Raw genomic sequence first — 22,145 nt, forward strand, 5'->3', positions numbered from 1 at the left:
GGAGATAAAAATCCCCAAAGGCCGACGGAATCGGCGCCCAGCGGCGCCCTTCCGGCGCCTGAGTTGGACCGCAGGAAACATTGGGGGCGGCAACCACAGTGGGGGCCGGGGGCGACACCCGTGGGGACGGCGCCGGTGAGGTCGACCGGCGACGTCCCGGATCCGGAGCCGGATCCGGTGTGGTCCTGCGGCGCCGAGACCGAAGTCGCCGGTGGCGCCGGGGCCGAAGCACCCGACGGCGTCGGGGCCGAAGCACCCGACGGCGTCGGGGCCGAAGCACCCGACCCGTTAGGACCTCCAGACGGAACCGTTGGGCCCGAAGGCGCCACGGGAACCGACTGAGGAGGGAGGGCCCTCATGGCCATGAGGTACCTCTCGACCTCCTCCGGCGTCGCGCCGTGCCCAGGGACCCGAAGGTGTGGGGCAGGCGGCGACGCTAGCGATTCCCGCGGAGCCACGTGGGCGGTGTCGCCTGAGCCCCCGGCCGCATCGTGCGAGCGTCGGGGTGGGTCGGAGGATCGATGACGTCGCTCCGACCTCTCATGCCTCTTACCTGAGGACTTGGAACCTGACGACCGGTGTCCACTCCCAGAGCTTCGATGACTCCGACTTCGCGACCTGTCCCTCGACCTCCCGTGGGACCGGGACCTGGAGCGGCGCGGGGCCGACTGCCTCAGCTCGAGTCGCTTGCGGGACCGCTCCCGCCTAGCCTTCGACGTCAGGGCCCGGCAGTCGGAGCAGGTTCGATCGTCATGGTCGGGACCTAAGCACTTCAGGCACCGGCGATGGGGGTCCGTGACCAACATCAGTCGATCGCACTTCGAGCAGGGCTTGAACCCGGGCATCCCTACCGGCACCGATAGAGTTGAAGACTCGACAAAAAAGAGTGATCAAAAGATCAAAAAAGTTCAGTCAAAAATTGACTGGGGGTAGAGCTTCTTCCGGATCTGCGCTAGCTGGCGCGGAAAAAAGAAGAACTGACGTCAGCGCGCATAGGAGGCGTCTAAGTACGCCGACGACGGACGCGGAGCCGCAGACGACGCCTACCGACGCGCAGGGGTATTGCTACGCAAAAAATTTCCGGATCCAGTCTGACGCCTGGGGATATTATAAGGTAAGGAATCTATCACTAACGTGTCTCTTTCAGATAGGCTCTGTGTTCGGGCTCCGGCGGGAACGACAACAAAGCAAACCGTTGATCGATTGATGGTGCTTGCTTGTGCAGGGATGGTCACTCCTTGACCACAAGGGAGATTCTTCAGTCTTCTATCTTCAAGTAGAACGTCGAAGGTCCAGAGTTTCGTTTCAAGTTTCAGTCAGGATAAATCTAAAGTCTTGGGACTCAGCTCCTACCTATATACCAAATCTAGGGGCTGGATTACCTGCTAGGTCCCTCCTATGGGTGGGACCGTGGAAGGAGGTGGTTACACCTCTTTCCCCAGGGGTGTGGAATCTTTTAAATAATCTACATGGCCAATGGACAAAATGCTACTGAGATTTACATGTCCTGTAAAATCCACTTGTCCCACCTATTCCATAAATCAACTACAAGGGCTGACAGAGAAACAACTGTGTCAATGTTTATGGGAAAATATGTACTTTTCCCACTGCTCACCATATAAGCAGGATGATATCACAGTCCGCTTTATGCGAGGGCAGAATTCATGGTGGATAAATTTGCTCCAGGAACCAGCAGCCTCTCCTATAATATTTAGACCAGGAACCGGCACCCCCACCTTTAAACTGGGTTCAAGAAATAATACACTCTCAGACTTACTCTGGGCTCAGAAAACAGCACCTGCGTGATCAGCTCAGAATACAGCACCCCCAGGCCCTTCACCTCCTAAGCTGAGGATATGCACGAGTGCCTCCCTAATTTTGTCCCACGAGCCACAGCCCTCTAGAGCACATCCAGGAGTTTTCAGCCACTTCTAGAGCACGCACAGGAGTCTCCAACCCGGCAACAAAGTTGAGCCTTTGCTCCTTAAACTAGACACAGAAGCCAGCATCAGCACCCAACCTCCCTCCCAAACCAGGCCACAAGTCAGTACCACATTCACACCCAAATAACTACAAGCCACCGTACCTACAGCCAACCAAGACCAATGAGCCAGTTTCGCCAGCCCTCTAAAACAGGTTGATCTGCCACTGTTATTACTCCTCTAAAACACAAGGTCAAGAAGCAAGCTCCCCCCCCCGAAACATGGCCCAGGAGCAAGAATCCCCTCTAAACTTGTCACAGAGGGAGCGATGAGCATAAATAATTTACAGCAGTCTGCACAGTGCACAGGTCCACAGATGAGAAAGCAGGCAAGCATACTGGACAGAGAACTCACAGTTGATCACAGAAAAGAGCTGAAGTCCACTACTCCAGCGCACAGGTGGCTGGAGCCAAAAAGATAACTTCTGCAGGAGGGAAAAGCAGCCAAGAGCATAAACTGCCTACTTGCACACAATCAGATGAATATACACATTACAACCATGATGGGAATTAGTTCTCAATCTAGCAACTTTGGAAGGATTAAAAGCATAAACCACACATCAACTCCCCTTATTTGTATGTGTTGTCCCTCTTGACATCACAGTAATTCCACATTAAAACAAGCATTTGCAATGCAATAGGTCTCGCAGCATTAAAGTATGAGTTATTGGCATTGTATATGACAATGTGTTGCATTAAATTTTTAGCAAAGTCTGTATTGGTGTAAAGATGATTTGCAAGATGATAGCTGTTGCAAAATATTAAGCAATGTGGGCTATAATATTATTTTATAATAATACTGTAAGTTACTGTTGTACTTATAAGCATTTTGGTAGCGCATAGTGATATTGTGGGGCCCCTGAGTGATGCTGTGGTGGTGCCGAGTGATGCTCTGGTGATAGGATAGATAGTGAGGGCGATAAATAGATAGAGGGAGGGCGAAAGATAGATAGAGGAAGGGCGAAAGATAGATAGAGGGAGGGCGAGAGAGAGATAGAGGGAGGGAGGGCGAAAGATAGATAGAGGGAGGGCGAAAGATAGAGGGAGGGCGAAAGATAGATAGAGGGAGGGCGAAAGATAGATAGAGGGAGGGCGAGAGAGAGATAGAGGGAGGGCGAGAGAGAGATAGAGGGTGTGCCAGGGATGGAGTGTGGGCGATGGATGGAGTGTGGGCGATGGATGGAGTGTGGGGCAAGGGGTGGAGTGTGGGGCGAGGGATGGAGTGTGGGGCGAGGGATGGAGTGTGGGGCGAGGGATGGAGTGTGGGGCGAGGGATGGAGTGTGGGGCGAGGGATGGAGTGTGGGGCGAGGGATGGAGTGTGGGGCGAGGGATGGAGTGTGGGGCGAGGGATGGAGTGTGGGGCGAGGGATGGAGTGTGGGGCGAGGGATGGAGTGTGGGGCGAGACTGTGAGATCATGGGGAGAGCTGTGATGTCATACACATGTCTCAGTGAGCAAAGAGTCGGCGGTGACACCTGGTATCAGGGAGTGTGCCTGGAAACCGTCCCTTTATGTAGATTTCCATGCAAACTCCGAATGGATTCTGTGAATCTGCAAACATATTCAGCTCGCCCAATTCGTCGTCATGAATCTGAGTTACAGAATTATGCAGTTTATGTTCTTCTTATGCCTTGGTTAGTTGTTCTGAATTATGTAGTCAGGGCCAACCTCCTCACACGAACCATTCCATTGTGAACACACACCTATATCTAGTGACTGTGTCAGTCCTGCTTTAATTACGATTACACAAAAGATGGACCATTGGCCTCAGACGTCCAAACAGCACCAGAGAGACACGTTTTCTAGACAAACATGTCACTCTGCCAAGTAAATCGCGAGACAGTCCGACCCGTGGCAGCCTCGCCGCATGCAGCAGAAAGCACAGAGTGGCTGAAACCGGATTCAGCAGCGTGAAGGGAACCGCGGAGCCTAAACATTAAACTTGATTCCCTATAAAAGAGAATAACCGGATAACCCTTTCGCCTGGCACGAGGACAGACGCATTTCAGACTTGGGTTAATTCGCTTGCACTTTCTCAGATACTATGCTGGCCTTGTGCCTCCTCACGCAGAAAGCTTTGAGATGTTAAACTTGAGCGGTGCACTTCTTGATTACACAGTTCAAAACAATCACGGCATTGTCAATGACTATATTGTGTTGGTGCTCTGATTTCACAGTCCGGGTGCATGCTGTCATGTCGGCATGTCTCACTGGCATGTGTACTCTGTTAATGGCAGCGTGATCTGCCCCATCAGCCTGCGCCCCCGACATCAAACCCGTTTCCCTTTGCATCCTACTTTATTTTAATTTTATTTTGATACGTTTTTTTTAATATAGCGCAAACATGACCCTTGCCGGTATCGGAGCGCTTTACAAATATACAGAGAGCAGAGCAATAATAACAATATTAATCTATTCATAGCGTGTTAATCCTTGCAACTGCAAGAAAGTGATGTCATAATTTTCTGCAAACTGCCCTTTCCATGGAGGGATACACAGCCAAACTACTACAAGGTGCTGAAAGGTGAATGTAGCAAGTTTACCTCCATGCAGGCTTTGCACCAACGCGACTCGCAATGTACCAACTTTTCAGTCTTCTAAATCCTGTTATCAGTCATCATTTTCTAAATGCTCATTTTCATTTCTACAAAGAAAATAATCTGCCATAACTTTGTCCCAGGCAAGAGATCTTTGGGCATTTATTCGCCCAGACTAAAAAATTGGCTGAGCAAATTTTGGGGTTTTGTTGGGCACCTACATGGACTGTTCAACTAATGCCGACAAAGCACATCCACGCCGCTACCACCGAACACCCCCTCCCCCAATGCGTCACACTTACCCACCATTACATGCACGTGTTTCATGCTATGGAGTTGTAAACCAGCACTGGGTCTGCTCCCTCCAGTCAAGGGACAGTAGGTCCGAATCCTATTAGCGTTACATGTGCTGATTAACATTTGAATGACACAGAAGCCAATGGCTGAGACCTCCGGCCCTCTCTACCATAAGCTGTGCATGTAGGTCTCTGTCCTCACTTTGTATAGGCGCAAGAAAGCAAGCACATTCTGAAAGGAAAGTCCGGAATACGAAGTTGATTCTAGCATAATTTAACTATTGTGGCATGCCATGATAACTTCTTAAGCTAGCTCTGGCGTTTGTCGAACATACTGCATTCTGGGGCTTGTAGTTTATTTTTAACATTGTAAGTATTTACAGAGATTACATTTGCTGTTGGCTAAACAATAAACTAGGGCTGGTCAAAGATACTTGGCAACTATAACCAGATGTGGCAGCAGACCAGACTTCGCCAATGGCCAGGCTTCTACTGTTACTGAAGTGACGCAAATATTAATTTGTCTCAAGCACACTGAAAGCATTTCCATCAGGCTTTGATGAGCGCAACTGGAACTGCAGTTTGACCCTAGCTAATTTCTGCAGTTTGCGTACCACAACAGCCAATCAGACACAGCAAGAGGGAAGGAGGCGAGGCAGAGCACAGAACGAGGCCTGCCCTGGGATTTAACTCCCCTTTTCAACAATTTACAAACACCAGCAGTGGAGAGCTTCGCTAATTGGCTTGATGTAAGCGCTGGAAGGAGCTGCGGGACGTACGGCCACAGCACCACCAGCTCACCCCCCTCATACGCACAACGACAAAGCGGGCCCACTGCGTTTGTCAGAATCTGATGTTTCACAGATCACAGGTGGGGAACACTTCGGAAGTGTAATTATGGGGAAAGTGGACAGAGGCAAAGATGCGAGCACGAGCCCTGCCAGGCCCCATTACACACCGCAGCTAGCTGAGTGAGAAAGACAACGGCACATCTGCATGGGCTCTGTGACATCACTCTGGTATTTTCGCTGAAGTGCAGGGGTCGCAAATGCCTGGCAATATCTCGTGCCCAGCCTTGGTAACGTTCAGTGCTTGCACTGCACTTAACCCATGCCAACGCTGCCAGGGGCGACTCCCTCCCTGAACACCCCCGCAGGTCTGCAGATGGCGCTGCAGCTCCGTTCCAAGTGCGCTAATAATGACCGTTTACATAACCCTACCGGAGAGAAGTATTATCTTGACTGGTCTTTACCATAAAATAAACACATATCTCTGAAACAGCACCGACGATGCCTTATTTTCAGGATCATTTACGTGCAGTACACCTCGAATGGGTTTTACTAATACTGCTAAAGGAGGACGCGATCTCTGTTTGAAGGTCATTTCCAGTCGGTATATCAACAAATCTCACGTAGATGGAGGACAGAGGCCACGCGCAGAGATTAAGTCACTAGTGCACAAACTGGGCTGCACAACTCTTACTGCGTTTACTCGTGGTGCCTTGGCGGGGCTTGCTTGTGTGCTTCCCAAAGAGACAGGAGATTGGGAACGCGCGCGCGCGGCCGGCTCCGATCGCTTTCCAGAGCGTGCGCGTGACATCTCCTGTCTCCTGGGAAGCAGACCCGGCAGCAATAGTATCGCGCCTGCGCGATGGCATATGGCTTCGCCATATGCATCGCAGGCGCGAGACCTAAAAAGCTGAAAACTTTTAAGACTCCAACAGCATTCCCCTAACGCAGAATTCACCCTTTATGGGGGGCCAACAACTGACTTAAATTTCACAACTAAAACTACATGGGATACCACAAGCAATGGGTGAAAATTAAGGTGAACGTGTATAGAGAGCTGGAGAACAGAGCCCATCCAATGCACCGAGGAGCCACGGTTGTACGTTCACAGAGAGAAAAAAGTAACAGACGAAAAGAGCACACAGCTAACTTCCATAGACCTAGAAAGGGATGCATACAAGGACTTTAGAGACAGTTAAAAGCGGACGACCAACAATCTGCGCGAAGGAGAAAAATTTTAGAGATATAAGGTAAGGGGCAGCCCACCTTCCTGCACCCAGAAGTGGGTATATTCAGCGCGCACAGAGCAGGTGGAACCCTTCACTCTGCACCCATATGGATCAGAGGGGTCAATGGGACGGACACAGAGTGGAACGCAGGACTCTTGCGACCCTGCACCAAGGTGAATGTGAGGTGTACAGAGAGGCAGGGGGGAGGGGACCATTTCCCTGAGCCCTAGAGAGGGGGTAGTATATGAGGTGTGTGTACAGAGAGTAGGGGAAGACCTACTCTCTCCACCCAAAACACAGGGGCATTAAGGGGCCCATCCTGCTGAATCAGGGATACACAGGTTAGAGAAAGACACACAAAGACTGTACATCACTGAGAGTCTAATCATTTTAAGCATGATTAAATTATGTACTGGGAAGAACAGATCCAACAAGCCCTTGCACGAATTGCAGGACTGGGAAGCATCTTTCAAAAAGCAAATAATTCTGCCGTGGGACGTATGAAGAAGTTAGTGCTAGGGAAGGCCCCTGTTATGGCTGAGTTTATAGCACAGTCTTTGAAACTGAGGGAGGTAGCTGGCACCAGAGACGAGTTTCAGGTAGGGGCTGGAGTTGGTTCTTTAGTTATGGCTGGTAAAAGGGAAGAGTCGTTAAACGGGGGAGAGGCAACCCCCCCCCGAGGGTAAAGGGAGATCACAAGACTGGGGTGCAAGTGGAGGGTCATGGAAGGCGGGTCGGTACCAAGTGAAGATTTTCTGTGAAAGGAGGTGTGGCCTATGCCCCCACTGCCACAGCCTCATGACATACTGGAGGTTTATGGTGATCTTATCACTGGTAGTGTATCTGCTCCACAGCTGCATCCCTGGAAGTCCCTTAACTGCAGCCTCTTCTCTCTGCTCAGTGGCAGTGCCAGAGCGGCTGACTCGGTGTCTCTGTCTCTTTCCTGTCCCACTCTGCTGGCTCTCCTCTTCTGGTGGCTGCCCCTGTCTCCCTTCCTGGCACCTGCCCCTCCCAGAGCCCACCCTGACAGGGAGGCACACCTATCCCCTTTACAGGCTGCTCTCTGCCGAGCTAGTCTGGTCTGTAATTCCCTGAGATGCCTCTCTCTGCACCCTGTTCTGACCCTCTGATAGTTTCATCCGGGTCTTCCCTCTGAGCAGCCTGCCCACTGCTCTGATCATAGCTTCTGTGAGCCTGTCTCTGCCCCCGTGGGGAGCCTCTTTCTCCCGCAGACCGGCTTTTCCCCTAGAGCCACAGGCAGACAGCCTCTTCTCCGTCCCACCGCATAAGAACACATAGCTGACAAGGTTTCAGATTGCTATGTGTGACATTTCCATAATTTCAGAGTAATTAAGAACGACATTTCACCGACTACGAGTGACACTTTCTCACGAAAAAAAATCAAGAAGATAAGATGAGGGAAACAAATATAAGAAATTACACTCATTTGAACAACGTGACTGCGTCAGCAAAAATAAATTTCCATAGCATAGCAGTCAGTGCAACAGTAGATGTTGATTTACACACTCTTCCTGCACGGGGCAATGTCGGTCTGAGACTGGCCTGATTCACCATAGCACAGTAAGTCACTGTATGTGTTATAATCTGACACTGTACAACCAGCACTAGCTGCCTTATCGCGCTCTGCCAAAAAGGACTTTGCTAATTAACACACACACACACACGCAACCACCGCATCACCCTCACATCACCCCCTCCCCCGCCCCCTCCCACGCGCTGAGGCTGAATAAACTGAAGCACTATATATAGGGCTTACAAATAAATATTTGAATATTTCTACCAGGTAACTCCATGTAACCAGCACTGCTCGAGTCACTTTCATTAACTGCGCAATGTAGTCCAGGAACTGTGTGTAGTGCTGACCGGTCCAGATTAGCTGGTCCAACTGAACAAAGCAACAGTGCTGATTATTAAAAGAAAAGTCCAGGGCAGGCACGTGTGTGGGAGAGGGCAGGCGGAGAAGGCAGGCCGGCAGGGTGCAGCTGCAGCATAATGGAGTCGGGAGGGCTCACAGGCGCTTTCCAAATTAATGTAATTTGAGCAACCTGCTGAACTCCAGAATCATAGCTTGCTGGGAACTGTATACTAGGTGTTTGGACCGTTCGTTCTGCGCTTCGCTACCCTCCTCCATAGCAACTTTACTTGATTGATGATCCTGTTCCAACAGGAAAAATATAACGCGTTTTTACAGAAACAGAACCCTTCAGATAGAGCAGTGCAACAGCAGTTTCTGTTAAAGACACCTTGCAAAACGACATTCGCATGCGGCCTCGAAGATAAACACCAGACAGCTTCTGTCCTCTAGGCAGCCACAGGCCTGGTCCTCCTCTCTCGGGGGTCTGTCTCTGAGACCCCTACACAGCCACTGTCTTTTAGTGCTCTGGGGGCTTGTGTCTGCTGCCTCCCAGGCCCCTCTCCCGAGCCTGGTCTGCGTCTCCAGCCTGCCCCGCTCCCCTCTTAGGGCCCTGTGCCAGTCTATCTGCTCCTGCGCACGCACACAGGCCTCTACCTGCCAGCAGCCGCAGAGACAGTGCAGTTCTCTGTCCATCTATGTGTCAGCCACGCAGCTCGACTTCTGGGGCAGCGGCATCGTGCTTCCAGATCACAGAGCCAGGGAGCTGGAGGCCAGAGACCCGTGTTTATTCGATTTAATGTCTTCTTGTCTGTGGGACAAAATAGACATTAAATCTTCTTGTTCATTATAAAAATCTACATGGTTCGGGCGTCGTGCGATATGATTCCCCCACCCCTGTTCCCTTTGTCCAGTTTCACGCCAGAGCTGGGGCTGGAGTGCCCCAGCACCGGTTTGAACTGGACTATGCATGGGACACCTTGTGTGCCCCAGGCAGTCTCTCATTTCATTCAGCCCTCCCTGCCCCAATACACTATAGCCTGTCTGGGGTGGTGCTAGCACCTCCCAAGACAGGAAACCTATTGTCCAAGCCTCCCTCGCTGGAAGGACTCCCAGCAGCAGGAGGTCAGACTTGGGTCTGTGGCAGCAGCATCCATTTTGTGATGCTGAGGCTCTGGTTAACTTTAACAGGGATTAGTAGGAACAACATGTCTTCTCCCTCTAGAAGGGTGGAATGCTACCCCCGTCGCCAGAACTGGCGAGGGGGTAGTATTCCAAAGCGTATGACACCTTACACAACATCTTTTGATAAAGCCAAACCAGAGTTAGCATTTAACCGCGAGGTTCATAATACACTTAAGAGTATATGGTATGACTATATCCTAGAACAGCTATAAGGACATGGTTCCGAAAGCTGCAGACAGGCTCAACTCATGCTAGAGCCTCATCTAACATAAAAACAAGCACTCTGCCTCCAGGATTGTTAAGGCCTGCCATAGGAGTGACTTATAAGTGTATATGTGTCTAGATATAAGGTTAGATATAGAAATACTATACCTAAGCAAGGGGTGATTACACGACCTTGCCCCAGCTGAGTGATCAGCCAGTTGTGTCAGTTTGGATGGCCAGCCAGGGGTGGCAAAAGATATGCTGCCGCCCCTGGTAGGCCTTGGATGCACCTATGCCCTGGGTACCTATAGTTCTCTGTACAGGGTCTCATAAGGTGACCCAATTCCCAATTGGTAATGTACCTAAAGTACATTGCATGAATTTAGAAAGAGAACAGCTGGGTTGTGGGTCTGATTAGCAGGCCCACAGCCACATTAAGTCGAAAACCAGTGAAGCAAGAAGCAAAAAGTGGGGTGACCATAGGAAAGCAGACCCTACTCTTCTACAGTGGGCTTCTTAGCCGAGCTCGAAGGCGGGGCATTGGAAGCAGTGTGTCGGCGTGCACCCGAGCCCGAGGGCAAGGGTGTGACCGAAGCCTTTTTTGAATGTGTCGAGGAAGAGTCAGTGTCGACAGTCTTACTTAAGATCCTTTGTGCTGGAGTGATGACCTCGACTTCGGAATATTCGTCCTCGGAGTTCTTTTGACGCCATGCTGTTGTTCTGGGACGTCGACCCACCTCTTTGAAGATGTCTTCTGCAATCGGAGCTGATGAACGAGCCATTGTTCTCCTAGCTATTAGGTCCCAGATCGGCTTCTTGGAGCGGAAAGAGGCACAAGCAGAACAGTCTTTGGCCTCGTGTAAACACGTTCAAAACTATACCGTCGAAGCTGGTGAGGATTGCGCGCCGAAAGAAATCTGTTCCAACCCAGCGCTGCAGACACATCCAAGCCCGGTGGCGGAAAAAAACAATCTGGGGATGGAGCAGATGCCCATGCGCAGTATGATCCAAAGGAGGAGTCACCTATCCTGTGACTTCCAAAGACTTTCTAGAACAAAAAAAACTGCAAACATCCGGGCCTAACACTAGGTGGCCATCTATGCACAGTGTGTAATCTGCAGCTCATATGCCTCGAACACACTGTTTTCTGCGATATCTGAGAGAAGACCTTCAATTCACATCTGCTGTTTGGGCTCTACCCAACCCTCCATCTTATGAACCACTTGTATCTCATGGCCATTATCCCAGGCACCAAAAAACACACACATACAGAGTCCACGCCTTGCATGGATGTTGAAAAACACAGGAGCAGCTGTTAGGTCTAGTCCCTAGCAGACAATAGTTTAAAAAGGCCTGCCCTAATTACTAAAATTGATATCAGTACTCTAATTGTCAGCCCTTTACAGCAGTGTGACCAAAGTAGATGCACTTGCAAATGGAGGGTGCAGTTGGTTTGCCTAAGCATCCTCAGAACCTGCTCTGGTTCTTACTCTGTGTTACAACCATCCTTAGTGACCACTCATGACTGTCATGTGTGCTGAGGTAGGGGGTCAAAAAAGTACTATTTACTAGGGTAAACGTGAGGCAGGAGTGCCCACGTTCTGCTGAGTCATGCAGCAATCCTACTTCTGTCCTATCAGTCAGACTGCACTCATTTATCAGTACATTGGGCAGCATTACTTGACTAACAGGTCATCAATGAGGCAGGAAGGGTCTGAGCTGCGTTCCCACTAAAGGTAACCACAGCTCAGATCTGTTACTTTAGATAAAGACAAGGAGGAATGATTATAGTGCTCTTCTCTTTACAAAGACAATTCCTTTCATTATCTATTCTGCAACATTTATCAGAAGCGGAGACACCTACCCATTATAAATAGGGGACATTTTCAGATACACCCGATTTCATTCTGGGGAATTTCTAGGTTCAAAACCCCCAGCTGCAATGTTCAGAAGCCCTTGCGCAAAGTCTCTGTTCCAGAGGAAAGCTACATTTCTTTAAACCTGCTAGCAAAATCAAGAAACCTCATTGTAGGCCCTGCCAGACTTTTGGAGTCATTTCAAATGCTCTTTGCTCCAATTCATGCATCCTGTTATCATCAGCGTCCACAAGTTGTCATTGTACAGCTACCCCGAAGCAAATGCTTGTATGGCACCCTGGTGACATTAGGGTTCACTTTTGAAGGCAATCGGAGAATGCAGGAAGCAAGAAAACAAACTACATAAATAAATATGACCTTACTACTGAATACATAAGGCAATATGGTCTGCTTTCAGCAGTTCTTCCTCATGCAATCCTGGTCCAATAAAATAAACCGTGTTTAAGAAGTGTGTTTTAAAGAGTAGAAAATTAGCATTCCCCAACTGGCACTATGCAGTTTGTGAAGGAACAATTACATTGCTAGAGGTAAAAAGTATCTTATTATTCATAAGCAATTGCAGATCACAATATGACTTACTCTGGCCTCTCGTTGATTGTTCCCAGTTTTGCCAAAAGCCTAAATAGTCTCCCGTTTTGTACTTCCTAAAAACAAAACAGAAGAGTAAATTTGGACAGGTCATTGGGTAATAACTTCATCATATGCAATCAAATCAGTCTTTAGCTTTCACTGAAGTTTCAGGGTACCATTTTCATGAACTGACAACTTCACCTGGTCTCAGCAAATAAATTACAAATCTGCCTGAAATACCTCATATCATGATTTCAGTCCAGGGCTGTGTAAAACTTAAAAAAGACAGGTTACTTTTTATTTTTAGAGAGGTGGTTGTGACAACTGGTTTCCTGGGCAACCAGGGCAGGCAGAGGTTACTGGACTCCAGTTGCATCAATTGGAGTGGTTCACCACTGGTGTCCGGGGGCCGCAGTACTACTGGACCTCAAATTAGATAACTAAATACTCTTCTACAGCACTTAACTCTTAGTCTAGCGTGACAGAGCAGTCCAGGGCTTACTCAAGGAGGTGAGGTGGGTTAGACATTCAGAATACAGTTTACACTGGAATACCTGTTAATAAGATCAATGTCCAGTCAATGCTTTACTTTAAAAAAGAAAAGTACTTTAATCTACAGAAAAATACACTGTACATAAAACCAAAATTATCAGTGAAAACCGGAAGTTTTTATAACACTGGGCCAGAGCAATGATCCCATAAGTAAAAAAATGCCTAGACACTAAGCACCACAAACACATAGTTCACATTGAATTAAACAGATCGTGTTGTAAAGGGTTACTCTTCAAAGCCAGAGCAATAATACCAATACTCGTATTAAGTTTTTGAGTTTCAGAAGTTGATATAAAGCCAAATGTCCTGGCCCATCCACTGCCCCACCACCCAAAGCAACAGAAGTGCCCACCCTTCCTTAGCGAGGACACATTTCTGGGGGGTGCCACAGGTCTGGAAAGGATTTTCTGGTGTCTAAGCACAGTTACTGGAGTCCCACATGTCCCATAGTCACTGACTATCTGTAGGAGGGTAGTGGCTAGCCAGGATTACAATCCAGTCTGCTATCCTCAGATGACACAAAAGAGGTGGGGGCCTGTACAACTGGTCTCAGTCTAGATTATCCAACAGCAAGGAACCCACCGGAACTTTGCTACTTACTACTAGTTCAGGACAAGCAAGGACAAAACTGGATACTATGCACGTCCTGGGTCAGGGACCAAAGATCCAAACGGTAAGTTTGCCAACAGGGTACTCTTCCTCTAACTACAGATGGCAACTGGAAGCACCTGACACTGCCCAGAGGAGGGGGTCAGGGGCAAAGCAGTCTCACCTTCAATGACAAACTGGAGCTTTCAAATAAATAAACAAAGTGGAATCCACTCAAGTGATAGTGATCCCTAGAGTGATGGGGAACACACAGTGTTGTTTAAATGCCCCTCACACACCAACAGGCCCCTTGGTGTCATGCTTCATCATCGGGGCCTTCGCACCCCTCTACGGGATGCGGCGTGCTACGACTCGCGAATACGCAGGAGCACTTGATCGGAGCCGCGTTGAGGGAAGGCAGGCGATTAGCTGTTGCTGTAACCGTTTTCTGATTAGAAAGGAAGGATTCCCCAATATACGTTAAAGGCTCATGAAGTCCTGTATTTGGGAACTTTAAGTTCTTACGCCAACTGGGCGCAACAACACTCACTTACATATATAACATTGTGAGGAACATTACACATTGTTGTAATTTTATTTTTCACTTTTACATCTTACATGTGAGTAAGGGGAGGGTAAGTGCATTCACCCTTGTCCTGAAGAAGGGGGCTTTGACCTCCGAAACATGTTGACTTTTAACACAGTGGTTTGATACCCTAACACGTATCTTTCTAAAAACCACGCCTTGCACTTTAATTTTAATAATACCAGCCGGGGATTTAATAAAGTTTTTTTCTTCCCACGTGCCAGGTATTTTTTAAACCACTCACTTTTTTCACCTCACCTCACTCACATCTTGGTATTAAACACACACCCCCACACATAGTTCACTTCAAGTGCTCCTGCGTATTCGCGAGTCGTAGCACGCCGCATCCCGTAGAGGGGTGCGAAGGCCCCGATGATGAAGCATGACACCAAGGGGCCTGTTGGTGTGTGAGGGGCATTTAAACAACACTGTGTGTTCCCCATCACTCTAGGGATCACTATCACTTGAGTGGATTCCACTTTGTTTATTTATATGACTTGGGAGATCGAATCCACTGACTCTCTCTCTCCCCCCTCCTGTTAGAAACTGGAGCTTTCCCCTTCTCCATCGATGTGCAGCAAGTTTTCTTATCTTGAGCAGCTGTCTGAAGTCTCCTTGCGTTACAAGGACGGAAGCCTCCACAAGCCTCAGACAAGCCTGTGTCTGCTGCAGTGCCCAGACGAACAGCTGCCGCCAAGTTCCTTCAGCTGCCGCCCGGCTCCTTCTGCCGGACTGGCATATTCCTTTCACCAGTTATCAGTTATAGAGACACCCTTTTCAAGTTAAAACCCTATACCCGGGTCTCAAAGGGGGAACGGCAATCCAACTGGGCAATCCACTCCTGGATCTCAGCTTCCTTGGCGACCACTTGTGGGTACCTAGTCAGAAAAGAACAGCCTCGAACAAACAACTGGCCCATGAGGCCAGACTTTTACGACTCGATGAGTGTCAGGCTAATCCAAACAAAACAGAGTCTGCTACTTTTGTATCCTGGGTAATCCTCCAATTCTGGGGCATATTACCTTCATGTTCACTGTGTTATCAGTCTGTGATCAGTTCATGTGAGGAGGGCCCGCCCAGTCTCGTGGCACCGGTCTGTCCTAATCCCCAGAGAGGAATTTTAATTAGGTCTAGACCAGGAGGCATTGACCATCCGGGGCGGTGGGGGGAGGGGTGAGGGGGGTAAATGTCCCAGCAGAAGGAGTCTTAGCTAAATACAGATAAGAGTCAGTGTCTATCCCAACCCACCAAGCTTCTACTAAGAATAGGGAGGGTGACAATGCAGCTGAAATGTCCAGCAAACCAGATACTATCTCGGCTCACATTAAACGCAATGGTTCACCATCCTCACTCGGCAAACGCACTGGCTTTCAGTGAAGGGGGTTCGAAGAGTGGAGGGTGTGTCGAAGAGTGGAGAGGGGGGGGTGAGTGGAGAGGGGGGTTAAGTGGAGAGGGGGGTTGAGTGGAGAGGGGGGTTGAGTGGAGAGGGGGGTTGAGTGGAGAGGGGGGTTGAGTGGAGAGGGGGGTTGAGTGGAGAGGGGGGTGTCAAAGAGTGGAGGGGGTGCCAAAGAGTGGAGGGGGTGCCAAAGAGTGGAGGGGGTGCCAAAGAGTGGAGGGGGTGCCAAAGAGTGGAGGGGGTGCCAAAGAGTGGAGGGGGTGCCAAAGAGTGGAGGGGGTGCCAAAGAGTGGAGGGGGTGCCAAAGAGTGGAGGGGGTGCCAAAGAGTGGAGGGGGTGCCAAAGAGTGGAGGGGGTGCCAAAGAGTGGAGGGGGTGCCAAAGAGTGGAGGGGGTGCCAAAGAGTGGAGGGGGGTGAAAGAGTGGAGGGGGGTGAAAGAGTGGAGGGGGGTGAAAGAGTGGAGGGGGGTGAAAGAGTGGAGGGGGGTGAAAGAGTGGAGGGGGGTGAAAGAGTGGAAGGGGGTGAAAGAGTGGAGGGGGGTGAAAGAGTGGAGGGGGGTGAAAGAGTGGAGGGGGGTGAAAGAGTGGAAGGGGGTGAAAGAGTGGAGGGGGTGAAAGAGTGGAGGGGGTGAAAGAGTGGAGGGGGTGAAAGAGTGGAGGGGGTGAAAGAGTGGAAGGGGGGTGAAAGAGTGGAAGGGGGGTGAAAGAGTGGAAGGGGGGTGAAAGAGTGGAAGGGGGTGAAAGAGTGGAAGGGGGGGTCACAGAGTGGAAGGGGGGGTCACAGAGTGGAAGGGGGGGTCAAAGAGTGGAAGGGGGGGTCAAAGAGTGGAAGGGGGGGTCAAAGAGTGGAAGGGGGGGGTCAAAGAGTGGAAGGGGGGGTCAAAGAGTGGAAGGGGGGTCAAAGAGTGGAAGGGGGGTCAAAGAGTGGAAGGGGGGGTCAAAGAGTGGAAGGGGGGTCAAAGAGTGGAAGGGGGGTCAAAGAGTGGAAGGGGGGTCAAAGAGTGGAGGGGGGTCAAAGAGTGGAGGGGGGTCAAAGAGTGGAGGGGGGGTCAAAGAGTGGAGGGGGGTCAAAGAGTGGAGGGGGGTGCCAACGAGTGGAGGGGGTGCCAACGAGTGGAGGGGGTGCCAACGAGTGGAGGGGGTGCCAACGAGTGGAGGGGGTGCCAACGAGTGGAGGGGGTGCCAACGAGTGGAGGGGGTGCCAACGAGTGGAGGGGGTGCCAACGAGTGGAGGGGGTGGCAACGAGTGGAGGGGGTGGCAACGAGTGGAGGGGGTGGCAACGAGTGGAGGGGGTGGCAACGAGTGGAGGGGGTGGCAACGAGTGGAGGGGGTGGCAACGAGTGGAGGGGGTGGCAACGAGTGGAGGGGGTGGCAACGAGTGGAGGGGGTGGCAACGCGTGGAGGGGGTGGCAACGCGTGGAGGGGGTGGCAACGCGTGGAGGGGGTGGCAACGCGTGGAGGGGGTGGCAACGCGTGGAGGGGGTGGCAACGCGTGGAGGGGTGGCAACGCGTGGAGGGGTGGCAACGCGTGGAGGGGTGGCAACGCGTGGAGGGGTGGCAACGCGTGGAGGGGTGGCAACGCGTGGAGGGGTGGCAACGCGTGGAGGGGTGGCAACGAGTGGAGGGGTGGCAACGAGTGGAGGGGTGGCAACGCGTGGAGGGGTGGCAACGCGTGGAGGGGTGGCAACGCGTGGAGGGGTGGCAACGAGTGGAGGGGTGGCAACGAGTGGAGGGGTGGCAACGAGTGGAGGGGTGGCAACGAGTGGAGGGGTGGCAACGAGTGGAGGGGTGGCAACGAGTGGAGGGGGTGGCAACGAGTGGAGGGGGTGGCAACGAGTGGAGGGGGTGGCAACGAGTGGAGGGGGTGGCAACGAGTGGAGGGGGTGGCAACGAGTGGAGGGGGTGGCAACGAGTGGAGGGGGTGGCAACGAGTGGAGGGGGTGGCAACGAGTGGAGGGGGTGCCGCCGAGTGGAGGGGGTGCCAACGAGTGGAGGGGGTGCCAACGAGTGGAGGGGGTGCCAACGAGTGGAGGGGGTGCCAACGAGTGGAGGGGGTGCCAACGAGTGGAGGGGCTGCCAATGAGTGGAGGGGGTGCCAATGAGTGGAGGGGGTGCCAAAGAGTGGAGGGGGTGCCAACGAGTTGAGGGGGTGCCAACGAGTGGAGGGGGTGCCAAAGAGTAGAGGGGGGGCCAAAGAGTAGAGGGGGTGTGATAAAAGCTCTCAAACAGGACGCGGAGCCGCAGACGACGCCTACCGGCGCGCAGGGGTATTGCTACGCAAAAGTTTCCGGATCCAGTCTGACGCCTGGGGATATTCTAAGGTAAGGAATCTATCACTAACGTGTCTCTTTCAGATTGAAACCTTTCTTCGGGTTCCCCTCGGTGCGCAATCCACTGTACCCTGGATGGTATTTTTTTCTTGCGTGTTTCTCTGTTCTCCGCGTATCTAATGGGTCCACAAACTTTCCATCTACAGTCGATAACTTTGTGGGTGGTCCTCGGGCTTAGCAGCGTTGTTCCAGCCTTCTGCCAATGGAACAGACTCCTTTTCAATTCTGTTCTTGGTGCCACGTCAAGTACCCTCGCACCGACCTACATCAAGTTTGTAACTTGTGCCTCTCACAGGAGCACAAGGAGTAAGACTGCATAGCCTGTAAGTCGTTTTGGTTGAAGAAAATTCTATGTGATCGTCTGGCTCGACGACGAGAAATGCAGCACCAAAGCATTCAACTTACTCCGGATATCTTCGGCGAAGAATCCAAACATGAAGAGGTCGAAGCATCGGCGTCAGAAGAAGTTCCGTAGTCGCATTCTGAACTCGAGATCGACTTGGGAGTCAGAAGACATACCTCCGGGACAGGGTGCTGTGAGTATGAAATACCCTTTGCTGCCCAAAACCTCTTCCAAAAAGCATAAGGCTATGGCACCACATCTGCCTTCGGGCCAAGGTCGTCATTGAGACAATGTTTTTGACGCCTCGCCACCAAAACAAATCGTCAAGCTTTCCAGCTCGGGACCAAGTCGGCCAAAACCCTCCGTTCGGAAGGACAAATCTGGTTCGGAGCCGAAACCCTCCGCTACGAAAGAGAAGCATGCTTCAGAGCTGAAACCTACCGCTCCCAAAGTAAAGCCTATCTCGACACCAAAGCCTTCGGTGCCGAAATTGAAGGACAACCTCTTCGAGACTCCAGATCAAATTTTAGACCTTTTTAAAGATAAATTGGATCCTAAACAAAAGAAAATTTATATAAATCTTGATACAGGACACATTTTGGCTAAGATACCAGCCAAACGGAAACTTCCTTCAGACGACCCGGTCTATAAAATAACTATAAAGAAGAAAAAAAGCAATGGCTACCAGCCCTTCATATCCTACTTCACAATCCCCTCCACCTTCTCCACAATTGCCAATTCTAGATCCTTTACACATAACACCTCAAGGATCTCCCCATACACAACCTGAAGAGGGTGATATTGACGACAAACACACAAATTTACCTGTAGATCGATGGAGTGATTACACCATTGACCCTCCATTAGATAATGATCTAGATCTACACACCTCTACACCACCGGATGATAATGTGGCTTATCAAGAGCATATTGCTAGGGCAGCAGAGTATCATGGGGTTTCACTACATAAAGAATCTTAGGAGAAAGATTATTTGTTTGAAACATTAGGATCCACACGTAGGCCAGCCAAACACTCCCTATGTTTAAGGCCATGATGAGACATGCAGACGTATTTAAAGACCCAGTGCGAGAACGTATTTTAACTCCCAGAGTTGATCAAAAGTAAAAACCATCACCATCTGATCCTGTTTTTATGAAAGGACAGTTGCCTCTTGAAACGCTAGTGGTGTCCAATGCTCGTAAGAGAGCAAATTCACAAACGTCTGGTGATCTACCTATCCCAGACAAGGAGTCTAAGCTGATAGATGCATTGGGAAAAGGAGTAGCTGCTCAAGCCCCTAACCACTGGCATATCGCAAACAACAGAGCCTACTAGATAGGTACGACAGTACACACTGGGATGAGATGGAGCAACTGCTTCAATATCTCTCAGACAAACATAAAAGCAAAGCATAAGAGATTTTTAAGGAAGGCAAACTCATTTCTATTCAGGTAAGCTCTAGATGCTGCCGACACCGCAGCTAGGGAGATTAATACCAGCATTCTCCTCAAAAAGCATGCCTGGCTAAGGATTTCAGGGTTTAAAGCCGAGGTTCAATAATCCATTTTAAACACCCCTTTTGACAAGCAACACCTGTTTGGTACAGAAGTCGACCAGGATTTGAAAAAAATGAAGAAAGACACATAAGTGGTAAAGTCCATGGGAGCGCTCCACTCCCATTCAAATTGAGGTTCCTTTTGCCACTCCTTTCACAGAGGAGTGTCCAAAATCACAACCTCAGACTCAAATGTTTCCTTTTATAAAGGCAACACCACATCCTCTCCCTCTAGAGAATTATTTAGAGGGTATTGAGGAAACAATTCCAAATGTAGGGGTAGAGGTGCCAAACGCGTAACTCCCCTTCTCCCAACAAACAGTGACTTGCCCACATCCCCACCGATTATTTAACTCCTGTTGGGGGAAGGCTTTAACAGTTTCTTCCTATTTGGCAATCCATAACATCCTACAAATGGGTGATCAATCTTATTGGACATGGTTATTGCCTGGATATTCCACCTTCCACTCACAATCTGTCTTCAGACCACTTACAGTTACTAAAACTTGATGTGTAATCTCTCTTGGAAAAGGGAGCCATAAAACCAGTTCAATTACAGTACCAAGGTGCAGGGTTTTACTTGCTCTACTTTTTAATTCCCAAAAGGACTGCTCCTTAAGACCAATTTTGGATCTCAGTGTGTTAGGCCAGTACATAGTGTCAGAACATTTCCAAATGGTAACTCTTCAAAAGTGCTTCCACTTCTACAGCAAGGCGATTTTATGTGCACACTAGACTTAAAAGACGCATACTTTCACATTCCGATCCATCCAGCTCATAGCAAATATTGGAGATTTCTGAAAGCAGGCCAACCCTATCAATTCAAAGTACTCCCATTCGGAGTAACTATTGCTCCCACAGTGTTTACCTAATGTCTAGCAGTAGTGGCAGCTCATCTCAGAAGACAACAAATTCACATCTTCCCGTACTTAGACGACTGGCTCCTCAAAGCCAGCAAACACCAGAAGTGTCTACAACACACTCAGACCAAGCTAGGCCTACTCCGCCGTTTGGGCTAAATGGTCAACACGCAAAAGGTTCATCTACAGCCTTCACAAATACAATCTTATCTGGGAGCGACTCAACACTCACATGGCTCTAGCCTATCCCAATGCAGCCAGAATTTGCAATATTCAAACTCTGTTACTATAGTTTCAAGCCAACTAAACCTTAGCAGCCAGGACATTTATGCAACTGCTAGGAATGATGGCATCATGCATAGCAATAGTGCCTCATGCAAGACAAGAATGCTTAACACATCAGTGGAATCAGTCACAGGGTCAATTCACAGATCTAGTGTTTATAGACAGCCGCACCCATTGCTCTCTGCAGTGGTGGAACCCACAAAATGTATCAAAATGTCGGGCCCCTCATCGACCCTGTTCGACACATCGTGCTAACAGAAGACACATCTCTCACAGGTTGGGGTGTTCATCTCTACAATTACACAATTCAGGATCCCTGGGACAATAAGCACAAATGTCTCCACATGAACTATCTAGAGCTACTAGAAGTATTTCTAGCGCTCAAAGCTTTTCAGTCTAATCATATAGGCAAAGTTGTCCTAGTCCACATGGACAATATGACAGCTATGTATTATCCATATTGTAGTAATCCATAAAAAGGGTAAGTAAACCCCCGGAGGACTGTAGCTCCCATCATCCCATCTATTTATTAGACTTGGAAGTTAAAATCCTGGCCAACCTATTAGCACAAATGTCTCTCCCTTTGCCTCCTTTAATTAATACACCTGGATCAATCAGGTTTTATGCCCACCAGAAATACAGCCCTGAACCTCCGAAAGTTGTATGGAGTGCTGGGTAGACCCACCACCATACAGGAAGATTACATCATAATGTCAGTCGATGCCAAAATGGCCTTTGACTTGATCGAATGGTCGTTTATTTTCGCCTGGCAGGAGCGATATGGGTTCGAGGACCGATTCTGGTCTTGGGTGAGTCTTCTTTATTTTGACCCCTTGGCACGGATTTCCCTAAACTGTGCATATTCCACATCCTTCGCCATGGAAAGGGGCACGAGAAAGGGCTGCCACCTTTCGCCCCTGCTCTTTGCCCTAGCCTTGGAACCCCTTGCGATTTGTGTAAGGGGAGACTCGCTTATTAGGGGCTTGAATCGAATGCTCTAGTGGTCTGATAAGATTTCCCTCTCTTTATGCCGACGATATTCTAATGTACCTGGCCAGACCGCCACGTCTTTGCTTTAATCAAAAAATACTCGGGAGGAGGGGAGGGGA

The 22,145-nt window shown here is 49.9% G+C and overlaps 1 protein-coding gene across 2 annotated transcripts in view; it reads right to left on the bottom strand.

The window, feature by feature from the left end:
* The window catches only part of PAN3 (poly(A) specific ribonuclease subunit PAN3), a 1,023,990-nt gene that overhangs the window by 99,115 nt on the left and 902,730 nt on the right, over positions 1–22,145 (bottom strand). For both annotated transcript variants that reach the window (XM_086935164.1, XM_086935165.1), the window contains exon 18: positions 12,550–12,614. In XM_086935164.1, the coding sequence (XP_086791290.1) occupies positions 12,550–12,614 (65 nt within the window). The remainder of the gene's footprint in view (positions 1–12,549; positions 12,615–22,145) is intronic.

Source organism: Lissotriton vulgaris, chromosome 8, assembly GCF_964263255.1.
Source record: "Lissotriton vulgaris chromosome 8, aLisVul1.2, whole genome shotgun sequence".
NCBI lineage: Eukaryota > Metazoa > Chordata > Amphibia > Caudata > Salamandridae > Lissotriton > Lissotriton vulgaris.